We start from the raw sequence: 18,594 nt of genomic DNA on the forward strand, positions 1-18,594 counted from the left end.
CTCTTCTCTAAAGACCATATTTTAAATTAAGAATATACTGTCTTTACTAGTAGTGAAAGGCCCTGGTGGCACAGTGGCTAAGTGCTTGGCTGCTAACTAAAAGATCAGCAGTGTGAACCACTAGCAGCTCTGCAGGAGAAAAGACCTGGCAATCTGCCCTCATAAAGATTACAGCCTAGAACACCTTATGGAGGAATTCTACTCTGTCATCCTTGGGTCACTATGAGTTGAATTGACTTGACGGCACACAATGACAGCTAGTACTGAGGTACTTGGTAGACTCAGAACAAATTTGGCTAAGTGGGGAACATTTTTAAGTCTAATTTTTTCATATTGAAAACACAAATATTTCAGCTCAAACATTTTCACAGGTGCTGTCTTTTGCCCCCATTCAGAGTACCTTTGTTCAACACATTATTTTTCTAAGACACAACTTGTCAAATGAATTTTCTGTAATTCTTTTGAACGTTTCACCATATTTTGATTCCATAAAATTATAGGCCATTTCATTCCTTTCTGATGCAGAATTAACATTTATCCAATTAAAACCAAAAAACCCAACCTAAACTGATTGCAGTTGACTAGATTCCGACTCATAGTGACCCTATAGTACAGGGTAGAACTGTCCCATAGGGTTTCCAAGGAGCGCATGGTGGATTCAAACTGCCGACCTTTTGGTTAGCAGCCGTAGCTCACTATGGTGCTTAACCACTGTGCCACCAGGGCTCCAATTAAAAACAGGCACGCCATTAAAAGATTCTTCCCATAAATTTACATAAAGTTATAGAATTTCAAAATTAAATCTTGTATTCTATTTGAATTTTCAATTATTTATTTTGTTTGGTTTCTTCCTTTCTTAAGACCAGATTTCAATGTCTTCAGATTTGCAAGTTTTGTTTCAATCATAAAATTTGCTACCCTATTTGTTAAAAGCTTCAAAAGTTAAAGATTTTTGGCATATCATTCACTGAATAAATTCATTAAAATTTTTACAACTTATTTGATCAAAAGAAAACAAAACAATGTTCACAACCACTGAGGACAACAGAGATTGATTTATGATGCAGTTGAAGCCTCAGACATTTCTAATCTTACCGATGGGCAACAAAGTGTGGACTGCCATACTCACTTTTAAAAAAATTACTATTTAGCATCAACTTCTTACAGAAATTTTGTAGTTCATTTAATTTCTGTATACATACAAAAACTGGTAAATTCTTAAGAACTATAGTCTCTATTGTGCAGCCCTGGTGGTGCAGCGGTTAAAGCGCTCAGCTGCTAACCAAAAGGTCGATGGTTCAAACTCACCAGCTGCTCCATGGGAGAAAAATGTGGCAGTCTGCTTCTGTAAAGATTATAGCCTAGGAAACCCTATGGGGCAGTTCTACTCTGTCCTATAGGGCTGCGATGAGTCAGAATCGACTCGACAGCAACGGGTTAACTGTAGTGTACATTTATAAATATACACATTTTTGTGTAAGCTCTGATTCAGCAGTTTTAAGTCTAAAATCAGCCAAGGGATCTGGGCTACCAGTCTTGACCATAAAAAATAGTATAGTATAGCTTAATTTTACATTTTATGAGAAATTTCATTTTTATTGATTAAAAGCATAAGTATCCATGTACATATACATGAAAATACATTCAAATATTTGGAGATATTAAATATATATATATGCATATATAGTTAGTGTGTGGGTGACTGCATAGGCTTTATATGAAAGAATTGTTTAAGTTCAAAGCACTATTATACTTATTACCAAAATTTTGATTGTGCTTGTACTTTCCATTGGAATTTCTGGAACACTTTATAAGATATTAAGGTTCTATAAAAATAAAAGATGGCAATAATCCTCTAGATAAAAGTAACCTGGAGGTGAGAAATAGCAGCTAGCTCGGCAGCTAACCAAAAGCTCGGTGTTCGAATCCACCAGGTGCTCCTTGGAAACCCTATGGGGCAGTTCTACTCTGTCCTATAGGGTCGCTATGAGTTGGAATTGACTCCACGGCAATGGGTTTGGTTTTTTGGTTTAGGAATACATAACCAAACCACAGTGTACGTTAAAAAGTTTTTCTATTAAAAAAAATTAAAGTCCTTTCCCTACAGCATACTGACCATATTTTTAGATACATGTCTTAAAATATAAGAAACAAGTTTTTTTTCCTTTTACCAAAAAAAAAAAAAAAAAACCTAGTGAAGCTGATAGGTGTGGTGACGTGAGCTAGTTGAAAGAGGTTCAGTTTGCCACATTTTCTTCAAGTTAAGCAATTAGCATTAAAGCATGTGGACTGCAGCCTATTTAATTTGCACCTTTGTGGAAGTTGTTATTTAGGAATATATTCTTCATATAATTTTTAAAGATCTTTTTCTAGCTTCCCCCAAATTAATCATGCTCATTGTAGAATGGTTAGAAAACATAGAAAAGTATGGAGAAAAAAGTAAAAACACCTGTAATCCTACCACTAGATCACTACTGGCAATATTCTGTTAGGTTTATTTCCTGTCCTTTTTCTAAGCATACAAAAATATAAACATATACATTTAAAAATGGGATTATATAATTTACATAATTTTTTTCACTGAATAAAATGGTCTTGAGTTGCCTTCCCTTGCCCCATATATTCTTCTAAGAATTTATGATTTTAAAGGCCAAAAAAATAAATCTTTCCTTGAATGACTATATCATAATGTAAAAAAAAAAAGTTAAGAATGGTATTTATAATTTTACATGTTTTATACAAAAGCATATTTTTGACAACTGATGCCTCTCAGCATGCAAGTCAACTGGTACATTATCTCTTTGTGTTTTTATAACTCCTCAGTGGCTAGTAGGGTCAGCAAGTTAGACATTTCACACCCCAAACATTTAAGGTCATATTCCTAAGGGGTTGTTTAGAAGCCACACATTCTGTATAGAGTCACACATGGATAACTGAAGGTCTGTTCGTAAAGTTGACATGCTGAACTCCTACAAGCTGTAAAACAGAGTTGATGGGTTTGTGATCCAACCTATTCCTGTCACGGTGTATAAAATGGATATTGTTACCTAGAAGAAAATAAGAATAAAAGGCTGAGGTTGGCATGTGAAATATTATTTATTAGATTTATTGCTTACTAGAATCAAGGGCAGTTTCCAACTTTTAATTAGTCCAGAGGGAAAAATTAATTACCTGGAGTACATCATACTATCTATATAATGCCCTAATAGTTTTTAATTATGGTAATAAAGCATGACAAGGATTATGGTTAAATAAAAGTGATACTTCGTGTTTTATGAGATCCAATGGGAATGATTCTTAAATTATAACCTTCTGTTAGGTTTTATTAAGTATAATTAAATCAAATGTCCTGTCAGGCAGAATTAGGAACTAACATAGATATCAAGTAGGAAAATCACATCTTCTTCTTAAATAAAACAACGGAATAAATAACTCACTTTAAAAACCTACTCCCAAATTTAATAGGCTATTTGCATTATAACCACAGCTCAAAAGAGACTAACAATAAGGACATTAAGATAATCAGTTACAGTACACTTACATGCACTGTAGATTGCTTTTATCTGCTCAAATAAAAGAAGTCATGTGTAGTCCAGGTTCTATTTACTTCAATTCTTGGACTCAAGGCTAGAATTTTAACCTAAAAAATTAGATTTACTAAGTATCATGAGGCATGTTTTCTGCATTGTACTTATCTACAGTCTCCAATAATCACTAGGCTTATCATAAATTGGCTTATTATCAAATAAATCAAAATGAAATACTGGGTTAGCCATGAAAATGGATTTGTGTAAATAAGTATATCATGATCCTTTCCTTAGAAGAGTTACAAAATGTGCTCTCTGTTTGTTCACAACTTTGCACACAAATGAAGCTCTCCGTGCACTCTTCATTCTTATACAACTGATCAGATGTCTGGTCAGACGATCAGAAATGAAGATGAGGTACTCAAAAAACACCCCTTCCAGTTCTGAGGCTGGAAATAAGGCATTCAAAAATACAGTTCAATTTCATTCTGGGCTAGTTTCTATAAACTCTATAGTTTCTATATATATATAGTTTCTATAACTCATTATTCTCATAGAACAGGGCTTCTTTTTCAGCTCACTGGTGCAAATTCATGAGAAGGAGGTTAAGGGAGACTAAAATAAAATGACAGATTTTAATTATAGTGTTCCAGCTGCAAAAAGACAAAAGTCATAATACTTACTCAAAATACACCTTCTAAAGACTTTCCTTAAGACATACGGAATTTATCAAAGTAAATGTTAATTTCTGTCACTCTTAGATGTGGACAGTTTTTAAAAAAATTTTATTTATTATTGTACATTAGATGGTTTACAGAACAAACTAGCTTCTCATTAAACAATTAGTATACGTATTGTTTTATGACATTGGTCACCAACCCCACAACATGTCAACACTCTCTCTTCTCGACCTTGGGTTCCCTATTACCAGCTTTCCCATCCCCTCCTGCATTTTAGTCCTTGTCCCTTTAGTCTCGTTTTGTTTTATGGGCCTGTCTAATCTTTGGCTTAAGGGTGAACCTCAGGAGTGACTTCATTACTGAGCTAAAAGGGTGTCCAGGGGTCATACACTTGGGGTTTCTCCAGTCTCTTGTCAGACCAGTAAGTCTGGTCTTTTTTTGTGAGTTAGAATTTTGTTCTACATTTTTCTCCAGCTCTGTCCGGGACCCTCTATTGTGATCCCTGTTAGAGCAGTCAGTGGTGGTAGCCAGGCACCATCTAGCTGTGCTGGACTCAGTCTGGTGGAGGCTGTGGTAGTTGTGGTCCACTAGTCCTTTGGACTAATCTTTCCCTTGTGTCTTTGGTTTTCTTCATTCTCCCTTGCTCCCGACAGGGTGAGACCAGTGGAATATCTTACATGGCCGCTCACATAAAGTGGACAGTTTTAAAGAGGAAGAAGAACCAAGAAAAGTCGGCTTACAATGTGGTGACTCAGGCGTATTGGGGAGCCCAGGAGTGGCACAGTGGTTAAGCGTTCGACTGCTAACCAAAAGGTTGGCAGTTCAAATCCACCAGTGGCTCCTTGGAAACTCTACAGAGCAGTTCTACTCTGTCCTATAGGGTTGCTATGAGTAGGAACCAACTCGATGGCAATGGGTAGGCTTATTGGCATTGTCACATATGGCTGTTTGTCCTTAAGATATTTGAACATGGTAGAGATGTAATACTCAACACCTTTAGCAGAGAAGCCAAAGGAATTTCAGGTAATCCAAACTGATCAATAAAGCTGTTAAAAGTATGTGGTATATTACTGGGTGTTTAGTTATTATTGTTGTCGTTATTTTATCAACAATACAGTTTCAATAAATATAAGGAAAAAAGTTTTAAAAAAAAGTATGTGTCTTATAGTATTTCTTACTGAATGAGATGTTCAGTCTTGTTTCCTGTCCCTGACACTGACTTGCTTTTAGGCACTGAGCAAGTCTCCTAGTTTTATTAGGTATAAAAAACAAGACTGATTATTCCATTGACGAAAAATAAAAAATCAAAAAAGTGCTTAATGATTCTCCCCTATTTTGAAATCTTCACCTCCACTGAACTTTTTATTTTTTATTATTGTTACTTTTTAATATTTTACTGTGTTTTAGGTGAAAGCTTACACAGCAAATTGGGTTCCTATTTGATAATTTTCAAACAAATTGTTCTGTGACATTGGTTACAATTTTTACAATGTGTCAGCATTCCCATTATTTCCATTCTGTTTGTTCTACTTCCATTGATCTAGCTTCCTGCCCCTTCCACTGAACTTTTTAAAAAGTGTTATTGTTGTTAGTTGCCCTCCAGTGGATTCTGACTCATAACAACCCTGTGTGTAAAGTGGAACTGCTCCATAGGGTTCTCAAGGCTCTGACCTTTCAGAAGCAGATTGCCAGACTAGTCTTCTGAGGCGCCTCTGGGAGGGTTGGAACCAGCAACCTTTTCGCTAGTAGTTGAGCGCTTAACCATTTGCGCCACCTAGGGACTCCTAAAAAAGTGTTATAACGATATACAAATCACCAACCCAGGATTATACATTTGACTTTCCCCATCCCAATACTTGAAATCAATGAGGAATGGAATGATGGGCACATTATATGAACTAAATAGAAATCAAAATACACAGAAGTCTTTGGGGGTGGGGGAAAGCTTCCCACGAAAAGCACAACACTCTGTTATAAAGTCAAGATCCCCATTTTTACATGGTGGCTACTTTATGAAGAAAGGGGGTGGCATCTGGACTTCCTAAAAGGCACAGGAAGCATATTCTTGAATCTGGGCTTTGATACTTACCTGGACCTAAAATGAGGGTTCCTCCTTGCTGAGCTGGATCTCCTTGAAAATCAAACAGAGGGCCAGTAACTGCCCGCCACAGGCTCCGAATGCTTCCTGAGAGTAGATTTGATTTCACATGGGGACTCTGTCCTGAGATATATGGAACTGTCTTTAGATAGTATATCTGATTAGATATCAAGAAGATGTTAGTACTTGTATAAAATGTTGTGTACAATATTAATTTTTTACTGGTCTTCTTTTTTCCTTCAAAGCAGGGTTTCTCTATCTTTTCTTTACTGACATTTTAGACCAGATAATTCTTTGTCCTGTGCACTGTAAAATGTTTAGTAGCGTTCCTGGCTTTTACCCACTAGATGCCAGCAGCACCCCCTCCATCAACTGTGACAACCAAAAATGTCCACACATTGCCTAATGTCCCCTGGGGGCAAAACTGTCCCTGGTTGAGAACCACTGCTTTAAAGGAAGAAGTGGTAAGAAATCCAGATCATTTTCTGCCACAGAAAAAAAGGCTGCTACAGACTTCTCAAACTGGGAGTGTTTTCCTTCTTAATTCCCCATTTATACTGTTTAGTCTCTCAACCCACTAATAGGTGGCTACACTCCTTTTCAAGAGACACTGTGGCATTGTGACATTAGTCAAAACCCATTTCCTCTTTTGGGACCTACAACTAAACTGTATTTCCCAGTCTCCTTTGCAGTTAAGTATGGCCATGTGACTATCTGCTAACCAATGGAATGTGAGTGATATGATGTGGGTGACTTCCAGGCCAGCTCCTAAAAACCTCCCTGTCTTAGTCATCTAGTGCTGCTATAACAGAAATACCACAAGTGGATGGTTTCCTTACAGTATTTCCTTACAGTAAAGTAGGCTAAAAGTCCAAATTCAGGGTGTCAGCTCCAGAGGAAGGCTGTCTCTCTTCAGCCTTCTCATCAGCGTTCCCCCGGACTAGGAGCTTCTCTGCGCAGGGACCCCGGTCCAAAGGACGTGCTCTGCTCCCAGCACTGCTTTCTTGATGGTATGAGGTCCCCAACTCTCTGCTTGCTTCTCTTTCATCTCTTGAGAGATAAAAGGTGGTGCAGGCCACACCCCAGGGAAACTCCCTTTACCATGGATCAGGGATGTGACCTGGGTAAGGGTGGTGTTACAATCCCACCCTAACCTCTTTAACATAAAATTAGAATCACAAAATGGAGGCCAACCACACAATTCTGGGAATCATGGCCTAGCCAAATTGATATATACATTTTTGGGGGGACATAATCCATGACACTCCCACAAGTACTTATCCATGTTCTTTCTATATTTCTTGGAAGTCTTGGGTTGAAAATGGCAGAGCTACAAGATAGAAGGATCCTGGGTCCCTGAATCATTGCTTAGAGAAGAGGCACCCGCTGAACAGGAACACCCATCTTGAACTTTAAGTGAACAAAAAATAATCTTCTATCATGTTATGCTACTGAGCCTTTAAAAGGGCTTTAGCTATTACAACAGCCAGTACAGCCACCTTTGCACTCTTCCTTGTCTGCTGGGTTTTCTAGTTCCTTTCTCCCAGGGACTGACACTTCACTTTACTTCCACTCCCTTTGCCTCCTCCAGAACAAAGCTACCTGCTCCTTTCAAACTCAATTTTTTTACTCTTGCTGCTACTTATTTTTCTATCCCTGCCCTTTTATGTCTTGCTTTTAGTTTTTTATTTTGATGATTTTGCAACCTCTTACTTGCCCTGATTTCCTAATATCTCCAGATGTCTATTATTTCCATTCATCCCTCTAACTCTATTTCTTTCATTTCTACTTTAGGATTGGCATTCATCTAACCAAAAAATAAATACAGGTTCATTAGCGTAGAGACATAGATAGAAGACTAAATTTTACTGTGTTATAGGATTTTGTTTCTCAAGTAAAGTATCCCTGGTGGTACAACAGTTAAGCACTCTGCTGCTAACCAAAAGGTTGGCAGTTAGAACCCTACCAGTGGCTCCGTGGGAGGAAGATGTGGCAATCTGCTCCCATAAAGATAACAGCCTTGCTGGAGGTAGGGACCATGGTTTCAGGGGGCACCTAGTTCAATTAAGAAGAAAAAAATAGGAAAAAAAAAAGATTACAGCCTTGGAAATCCTATAGGGCAGTTCTACTCTGTCACATGGGGTTGCTGTGAGTTGAAAATCGACTTGATAGCACCTAACAACAGCAACAACATATCTGAAGTAAATGTCCAGAAATCCAAGCTATCTTCATATGTCCAAAGAAGAGGTCATTCGATATCAGAGAATTTAGAAACCCATGGGTAGATTCTACAACCTAGAATTTAACAGTCTGCTATTGAGCACAATCTAATTTTGCCAGTTTGAATTTAGTTCTTATGTATAAAACTCCTGTTTTTCAGTCTTTTTCAAATCCAATACTCCCTTGCAGTTAACTGCTTTATTTTCTTAACTCTTTTTTTTCATAAAATGGGTATCTGTTTATTTTAAATTATAATTGTATATCTTTCTACTGTCTTAATTCCCAAATAGGGCTTTTCTGATACTGATTCTAAGACTTATGCCTTTATGTTTTTCACTGAGGAATCATTAAAAAATTATTTTATGACAACCTAATATTTCCTATTTGGAAATACAGTACTTTAATACAGGTCAAAGTAGTTTAAAAGATTTTAATATGCTCTCTCTTAAAAGCATATCTTTGCTTAGAATGCATCTGTTCACAAGCCCATACCTTTATTGTGGCACTGACTGGTGAGGTGAAATCGCAGTTTATATCCAAATTGCTAAGTGAAAAACAGACCTTACAAATGCTAAGACTATATTCTAGCACATGAAAATAGTGTACCAAAAAGTAAGGTTCACAACCTGTACTGTTGCATTTCCCTATTCTACAGAGAGAGAGGGGAAAAAAAGAAAAAAAAGAACAAATACTGTGTTTATGCTGGTTCATCATGAGTTTTAATAAAGTTTAGGTTGCCTTCTTTAAAAACATCAGTAAGGGGATCACATCACCTTTATCTCATAAACGGCTCTCAGATCCACCCTCTCCTTTCCATCCCCACTTCAGGTCTGTCATTTCTTTCTAGCCTATTACTAAAACCTTGTCATGAATATCTCTGCCGCAATTCCTTCCCACAATGAATATGTGATTGTATCACTTCTCTGCTTCAAACACTTGAATGGCTCCCCCACTGCCTTGAGAATAAATCCAAACCTTTGGCATGTCACACCCAATTGAACATGAATGGGCCACAACCTATCCCCTAGCTCATACCAACTCCTGATCTGACCCCTAGACTCCAGCTAGAAACTGCACTTCTCCAAACGAGTCACATTTTTTCATGCCGCTGTGCTTTTACACATGCTACTAGAAGCACCCTTCCCTACCCTCACTCCACCCTCCAAACTCCTTTAAGATTGAGCTGAGACTTCGCCTCCTCTGAGAAGCCTCCTCAGATCCTTCTGTCTCCCTGCCTTTCTGGTGTAGGTATTCCTAGTACATGCTCTCCTCTATTAAAAAAACCCCTTAAACTGTACTGTAATTGTTTGTTTGCTTTTGTCTCCCAGAGAGAACGTGAACTGAATGGCAGGGGCTGTGTCTTTTATCATTGTCCTCTGTGAGCATCCAACACGGTGGATGTCAGTAATATCTGCTGAGAATGATGATGTGAGTTGGAATTGAGTTATTTTATCTGGCATTTCAGAAACCAATTTCTTTCTACTTAAAACACACATAAGCAGTTCAACTAAAGTTTATTAAGCTCTATTAATTACAAGGAATTGTGCTAAGGGCAGGGAATGTGGGCAATATAGAAATCAACAAAATATCAAACTCTTCAACTAATTATATTACCCAGTCACCTTAAGTGCTATAATAGCGGTTAAGTATAAGGTGCCATTATTAAAGTACAATGAGGGAAGCAATTACTTCTGCTTCAAGAGCTATTAAGATCACGTTTAAGAGCTGGGCTTCAAATGATAACTAGAATCTCACCAATTAGAAAACATACAGTACTCAAAAGCCATGGTGTTACAGTGAAAATATATCAACAAAGTAAAATGTACTCACTACAAAAAATACAAATACAAAAGCCACTTTTCTCATTCCCATCCCTTAGGATAAACACTGCAGTATCTTTTAAAACCTTTTTCATTACACACACATATATATATACTATAGACTTTTAAGTTTACAAAGACAGTTTTTGTTTTCAATACATTTTTCTGCAGCTTGCTTTTTTCACTCAATAGGTACTCCACAGTCTTTTGGGTCATTACACCAAGGAAATGAAATATTGTAGAGTTTGGTGTATCTGGACCGCTTAATAAACCAAAAAACCCATTGCCATTGAGTCGATTACGACTCATAGTGACCCTATAGGACAGAGTAGAACTGCCCCATAGGGTTTCCAAGGAGCGGCTGGCGGATTCGAACTGCTGACCTTTTGGTTAGCAGCCCAATGCTTAACGACTGTGCCACCAGGGATCCGGACCACTTAACAGAACCATAAAAAGAAGGTTGATTTATGAATTTACCATTTGTTCCCCTAAGCATACACATACAAACATGAAAATACACCAGTAGTGTTTTCTACTTTAGACATGTCTTACCTGAGGAGGCAATTTCTTCACCTCTTTTCATTCCCAATCTTTTATAAATTTCTCTCTCAGGGTCAACGTAGATTTCATGAGCATACCCAGTTAGTGTGCAGAAAGGCTGAAAAAAGAGAATAGTTGGGATTTTTAGAAGAACAAATGAGAGAGAAGTAACAACAATCTAACTTAATTCTAGCAAATTTAACCTACACTTGATGATTCAAATAATATAATTTTTACATATTAAACAACCAATCTATTAATTTCCCAATTTGCTAAGTATTTACCTCAATATGATGGTAGGATGACTGTCCAATCACTATAAGGGTGACATTTGCTTCCTTTAGGAAAAAGAAAGGATATGTGCATATTAGAAATTCTGTTTTAATCCAACTGTTTTGTTCCCTTCTAATGCCACCTATAGGCTTCTAGAAGAATAAACAGCAAAATGCATGTGTCAAAGCAAAGAATGTACTATAGCAAAATGTTAATGTTAAATGATTCTTTTGCTAAGAATTTAAACATGACATAGTCAATAATTCTCTATACCTCCCTCCCCCACAGGTATTCATTAAAAAAAAAAAAAAACTACTCAAGTCAGATTATTTAATCAAGTTTATTTTTCACATTTCAATTGACAAGGTCTGGCGAAAACTGATCTTAGTTTTGCAAAGGTTGCCCAATGCCTTCACTCAGAAAGCTCACGTGGAGATCAACCTATACGTGCCTGTGAAAGACACAGGTATGTGGTTATCATAGGGACTTGGGATACGCATCCTACTAAAAGATACAAAGTTTTGCCTTTAAGACATATTCATATTTTCCTATAAGGAACAACAATTTGGAGTATGATGAAAAAAATTGAGAAGAAAATATCGATGATTTCTACTATTTGTGGTTTTGATCATTATTCCACATCTGAGAATACTAGGCAGGTTAGTAACGTAAAATGACTATTATGATTAGGAAGTTTATAAGCAGACTGCAACGAATAAATTAGGACAGAAGTAGAGCTCTACCGTGTCTCTCCCTTTTTTGGAGGTGTTGGAGAGACGTGTGAGAAGGTTTGTCTGTCTGTGCCGGAGAAGCCACGCCCTCCGCATCTCCCCGCTGCACTTTTTAAATGACAAGTTCCTTTTCACAAGGTCGCTCTGAAACGGGACCGCTGCTGCTAACTCTTTGGAAACTTACTTCTAAGAAACTCTTGGGAATTTTGGCCAGATCTTCTACGTATTCCTTGCAGATGTAACACAGGAAATGCTGAAAAATCCCAACACCGCAAAAAAAGACAAGTTAGCAACCTAACACCTTCAGGGTCCAGAAAGAACTAAGTACTTCGTTGTGCGTGACGCTAATAACACCCAAAACGGGTAGAAAAAGGTGTCAGTGATACCGAAGGTGCATTAAAATCGGGCCACATCCAGCCCCTGCTGTGCCGTCCCGCTAGCTGGGAAAATGGCCTTTGCTTGGCGGGCTGTTTTTCCATTCCGGTTAAAGGAAGCGACAGGAGCCATTCGCATTCCGAAAGCCGCTAGGAGACGAGAATGGGAATGGCTAGGCCCGGCTAGTACCTACTTTCGGCTCCAGACTCTTCAAGGGCCCTGATGTGCCCCCCGAGCCGAGGCTGTGGAGCACCCTCCACCCCAGCCTGCAGGCGAGGTCCCTGCCCGGGGTCGCCCGTCGCCGCGCTCACCCGCACGAAGACCACGACCGCCCTGCGCTCCCGGAACAGCGCGCCAAACGCCACTCGCTTCCCGGAGGCGTCCAGCACTGGCAGCTCGGCCACGGCAGCGGCCAGGGGCTGCCCACTCTCCGGGCCAGTCGGGACCGGCGCCGGGTCGGCGCGGCCGCTGACCTGCCGCGTGACCGGGGCCGCCATGCTCCTTGCGTCCAGGACCTTGGGTCGCGCTGGCCGGGCAGGGCGGGGCGCACCCGGCGGAGGGGATCCGGGCGGGGCGCACCCGGAGAAGCGGTGTCCGGACAGGCGGGGCATGGCGGGCGGGGCAGGACGCACTGGGCGGCGCTAGGTCCCGGCAGGCTACGCGCACAGAGCGAGCAGGTCTGGTCGACTGGAAGGGCCCACGGTGGGCAGAGGGTCTCGTCAAGGGCAGGGCACATGAGGCAGTGCAGAGGTATTTCTTTTAGCCTGGGAGTGCTGGTTTAGTGGTAGAATTCTCATTTTCCATGCAGGAGATCTGGGTTAGATTCCCTGCAAACACACCTTATGCGCAGCTACCACCGTCTATTAGTGGAGGTTAGTGTTGCTATGATGCTAAACAGGTTTTATCGGAGCTTCCAGACTCAGAAAGACTAGGAGGAAAGGCCTGGCGATGTACTTCCAAAAATCAACGGCCCTATTCGCTACTGATCAGGCGGATGACAGTTCTGTTGTCTATGGTGTTGTGCGTGGGGTTACCATGAGTAGGGCACTACTGGACGGCAGCTAACAAAAACGAGGGATGCTAGTGAAAAATTCTCCTGAGACACTAGGGCAACATGAACTGAGAAAGTTTGGGAATCTCTGAATTAGATGGTCAGCTCCTTGCCTTCGGCAGCACTGTAACATCTTCACAGCCCGGCAGAAGGCCTGGCACATAGTAGGCCTCCATGAATTATGTTGTTTGAATGGGGTGAGGAATGGTGGTGGTAAACCAGCTCTCACCAGCGGATGCACATCAAGTATGAATGGCTGCTGCCATAGAACTGTTTTTTCTCACCGGCTAAAACAAGCAGAGCAGAGCAGAGCCCAAAAGACACATCCAACTGGCAAGCTGGCCAGTGTATCATCCTAACACCCAGGCTGCTCTATTTCTGTCTAGATTGTAGATGCCCAGATTTCCTTGATTTAGTTGCTAACCTCTGTCCTATACGGTCGCTATGAGTCGGAATCGACTCAACGGCAATGGGTTTTTTGTTTGTTTTGTTTTTGGTTTAGTTGCTAACCACTGACTCTAACCACTGAGATGCCCAACAGTTTTCACACTGGTCTTCCAACAGCTGGCCAGAGAGCTCTCTGGCTGAATCTGGAAACAAGCAGGCTGGTTCCTCCCTCTTACTGCTCCTTTCTGAATCTGGAAAGAGCAAGGCTGTTCCTTGTTTGCTGGCAACAGCAGAGGTTCTAACAGAGTCCTGGCCCCTGGATAGACCCAGAGCAAGTAAGTATTTTACTAGTTCATCAGGTATTCCAGCCCGCAGTTTGAGAGCCCTGAGCTTCTGACTTCTAGTTATTTGACGCACTGCGGACTTTATTTTTATTGTACTTTAGATGAAGGTTTACAGAACAAATGTTTTCTGATTAAACAGTTAGTACACATATTGTTTTATGACAATGGTTAACAACCCCATGACATGTCAACACTCTCCCTTCTCTACCTTGGGTTCCCTATCACCAGCTTTCCTGTCCCCTCCTGCCTTCTAGCCTTGTCCCTGGATTGTTGTGCCCCATTAGTCTCGTTTTGTTTTATGGGGCTGTCTAATCTTTGGCTGAACTGTGAACCTCAGGAGTGACTTCATTACTGAGCTAAAAGGGTGTCCAGGGGCCATACTCTCGAGGTTTATCCAGTCTCTGTCAGGCCAGTAAGTCTGATCTTTTTTTGTGCGCACTTTATTTTTTTAAGCACTTATCGCAACTAGGATTAAATAATTATTTGCTTCTTGTCTGTTTCCTTAAATGGAGCTCTGGTGTCGCAGTGGTTGAGAGCTCAGGCTGTTAACCGAAAAGCTAAAAAAAAAAAAGCCTTAGAGTGAATTCTGACTCATGTTGACCCCATGTGTGTCACAGTAGAACCGTACTCCATAGGGTTTCCAGTGGCTGATTTTTCAGAAATAGGTCACCAGGCCTTTCTGTGGTACCTCTGGGTGGACTCGAATTGCCAACCTTTTGGTTGGCAGCAGAGCATGTTAACCATTTGCACCACTGACGGTCTCCTAAGTAGACCATAAGCTCCCTGAAACCATGTCCATGTCTATCTCATATTGCCAGAAACTAGCTCAGAGCCTGGTGCATAGAAAGTGTTTTGTTTCATGACTAAGAAATTACTTAGTCAGATCTATGGAGGCAAGGAATTTGACCGTGTGAGCTGAACTCACAAATTCAAGGTCGTATGGTAATTAGCTTAGGTGACAAAGGCAAAACTACAGTCCAGCTCCCCTCAGACCTGGTCCAGTTCACTGACCTCACGTCCAGGCTTCATTCTAGCAGGTGCTGTCGTACTCTCAGCCTGCTCCTTACATCTTTCTGTGATGCTTCCTGTTTAGGGGAAAAAACATACTTTCGGAGTCAATTCTCCAGGTGCTGGTAAGAATCATCCATAATTGGTTTAAACTGTTTTATTTCAATAGAATGGACATTGGGGAATAAGCCAAAATGACCGTTATGGGAGTACAAACGAAGGAGTGATCATTTTTCTAAAGATGGTGTTATCAATGACAAAAATAAAGAAAATAATAAAGAAACCAAGCAATCAGAGATGAGCTCAACTCGTTGAAAATCCTCAAATAGGACAACCATTCTCTGTGTAGGACTGGAAATTTGTGGTCACACTGAAGATCCTTTGACAGTGGAGGTTTCAGTGCCAAAGCTTTTGGCCTATAGAGAAGGAGCTTCTTGAGTTTCTGGGAATAAATGCACGACTAGAAGATAGTACCGACAGCAGGCAGTTTGTCAAAGAAAAGTATGACCAAATTTATTATAAAGGGTGCTCTGGTAAGCGGAAATAGCTGGGCAAATAAGAAAATAGATGCTGGTATTTTGACAGACCTAATTAACTACCGATATCAATGGGTGAAAAGTTCTCTTTGGCATTTCAGCTCTCAAGGTTATATTTTATGTGAAATAAGAATTACAGATTAGACAATTTTATTCTCAAACTTAAAGAGCCATATGATTTAGTCATTGTTATTTTAGCAGAGCAGTGAAGTCAGACATCATTAAAAAGTAATTTTACAGAAGAGATTGGCACCATGGATGAGTGCAGAAATTAGAAGGAATTGTCCAGGGAGCAGTACCTCAGATACTATGATCAAGGAAGTATAAATGTGAACTGTTGTCATTTCCACCCTTTTATTATTTAAGAATGACAACAACTATTTTGTGGTATGACTAAGAAATAAGCTTTTCATGTGACCATGGTTTCACCAAGCACAAAGAACACACATCTAAAACCACATCCATGCACAGGTAGCCCTTCATGTGAAGACAGTGGAGCTGGCAGTGTGGAGCCATTTGTGTTGCTCAAGAAAGGCCTCCTACCCCAAAATGGCTGCAATGAGCCCAGCAGTAAAGGCAATTGCTGACAAAAATAAAGCCTTGAAAAATAAAGCCAGGTTGTGTAAGTTATTTCTTAATTCATTAATTTTTTGAATGTGTTGATTTTATTAAGATAGAATTTATTAAGATAGATTTATTAAGATAGAATTTACATACTATAAAGTTCCCTTGTTTAAACTGTACATTTCAATGGTTCTAAGTATATTTACAGAATTGTGCAACCATCACCATAATCTAATTTTAGAACCTTTTCATCACCCTCCAAAAAACCCTTGTACCCGTTAGCAGTCCCCTCCCCTTTCAGGTCCCTTCTTCCTCACCCGTCCCAGGCCTGTCATTGTGTGCCAATTGTTGTTGTGCTACCCTATACAACAGAGTAGAACTGCCCCATAGGGTTTCCCGGGCTGTAATCTTTATGGGGGCAGATTTCCAGGTGTTTTCTCCCGAGGAGCCACCAGTGGATTCCAACCACTGACCTTATGGTTAGCAGCTGAGCGCTTAACCATTGCACCACCAGGGCTCCTTCATCCCAGCCCTGTTGTTGTTGTTGTTGTTGTGTGCTGTCAAGTCAATTCCAACTCATAGCAACCCTATAGGACAGAGTAGAACTGCCCCATAGGATTTCCAAGGAGCGGCTGGTGGATTCGAACTGCCGACCTTTTGGTCAGCAGCCGAGCTCTTAACCACTTCACCACCAGGGCTACTTTCTGTCTCTATAGATTTGCCTATTCTGGACACTTTATATAAATGGGGTTAAATAGTACGTGGTCTTTGGTGACTTGCTTCTTTCATTTAGCATAATGCTTCTGAGGTTCATGTTGTGGCATGTATCAGAACTTTTTTCTTTTTATTGCTGAATAATTCATTGTATGAATATATCATATTTTGTTTGTCCATTCACCAGTTGATGGGCATTTGAGTTTTTTCTACTTTTTGGCTATTATGAATTATGCTGCTATAAACATTCATGCCCAAGTTTTCACGTGGACATATGTTTTCATTTATCTTGGGTATGTATCTAAGAGTAAAAGTGCTGGATCATATGGTGAGTCTATGTTTATCTTTTTGAGGAACCACCAAACTATTCATCACAGCAGCTGCACCATTTTACATTCCCACCAGCAACACAGCATCAGAAGCTGTTACTCCCCTCGGCTTCCTTCTGCAGAGATGCTGATACTAGTGGCTGATGGTAGTTTTTCTCCCCACATCCCTGCTGAGTTTTGTTTATTTTATTAGATAATATTTTATTCTGTTTTTGGAGAAAGTTTACACAGCAGGTTAGGTTCCCATTTAACAATTACTACACGTATTGTTCAGAGACACGGGTTACATTTTTCACAATGTTTTAACATTCTGATTAATTCCCTTCTGGATGTTTCACTTCCAGTAATCCAGTTTCTCTGTCCCCTTACCCTTTCATCTTTGCTTTAGAGTAACTGTTGACCAGTTGGTCTTATATAGATGATTTTTAAAGGTGCACCGTCCTCACTAGTAATATTCTTTATTTTATGAGCCAATCTGTTGTTTAGCTAAAAGGTGACCTCAGGATAGTTTTGGTTCAAGGTGTACTGAGTATCTCAGAACGTTAGTCTTGGGGAATCCTCTATTCTCAACTAGTCCAGTAAGTCTGGGCTTTGTAAGAATTTGAATTCAGTTCCACATTTTTCTCCTATTCTATCAGGATGCATCTATTGTGGCCCTGATCAGAATGGTCGTTAGTGGTAGCCAGGCACCATCTAGTTCTTCTGATCTCAAAGCAGATGAGGCCGTGGTTCGGGTTCATGTAGACTGTTAGTCCTGTAGACTAGTTTCTTCTCTGAGTCTTTGGTTTCCTTCTTTCTCTTTTGCTCCAGACCTGATAAGATCCATAGTCGTATCTTTAGATGGCCGCGTGCAAGATTTTAAGACCCCAGATGCTACTCGCCAAACTAGGATGTAGAGCATAAACTTTTATAAACTATATCATGCCAGTTGACCAAGTTGTCTCACTAGACTATGGTCCTAAGGCTTCAAACCCAGAAAACCAGTCTCACAAGGTGTATGGTTATGTCTAGGAAGTATCTAACTATGCCCCTATGTGCCTTATTACATATTTGAATATACATGCATGCACACACACCCTACTGAGTTTTATTGTAAATGTTGCTTGTTGGCTTTTGGTTTTGCTGTCTAGTTTCTTTGCCTGTTTACAGTGGGGATTTGAGTAGGCTCAAAAACTGTGTCATCACCACTGCTATCTTCCCCAAATCCCTGAAGCATAAGTTTAAATTGGATGGTCCCTATAGGGACAGGCCTGGGTAGGTCCTAAAAAGAGAGTTGTTTAGTGCACTAAAGAGTATGTAGATGGTGTAGCAAGTTGTAAGGGGAGAGTAAAAAAATAGAGATGAAAAGTCTTGAAAAAAATTTATTTACTTAGAAATTTTGTCTACAGCCATCCCTT

At 40.0% G+C, this 18,594-nt stretch overlaps 1 protein-coding gene across 1 annotated transcript; it reads right to left on the reverse strand.

The window, feature by feature from the left end:
* Positions 1–1,375: 1,375 nt before the first annotated feature.
* On the reverse strand, positions 1,376–12,762 carry PRXL2C (peroxiredoxin like 2C). Its single transcript, XM_004381339.2, has 6 exons — positions 12,576–12,762; positions 12,074–12,142; positions 11,170–11,223; positions 10,898–11,003; positions 6,297–6,428; positions 1,376–3,047 (listed from the first exon to the last, which is right to left on the reverse strand). Exons 1-6 carry the CDS (start codon positions 12,759–12,761, stop codon positions 2,920–2,922), a joined length of 675 nt encoding a protein of 224 aa, XP_004381396.1. The 5' UTR covers position 12,762; the 3' UTR covers positions 1,376–2,919.
* Between the last annotated feature and the right edge of the window lie 5,832 nt (positions 12,763–18,594).

Source organism: Trichechus manatus, unplaced genomic scaffold (assembly GCF_000243295.1).
Source record: "Trichechus manatus latirostris isolate Lorelei unplaced genomic scaffold, TriManLat1.0 scaffold00082, whole genome shotgun sequence".
NCBI lineage: Eukaryota > Metazoa > Chordata > Mammalia > Sirenia > Trichechidae > Trichechus > Trichechus manatus.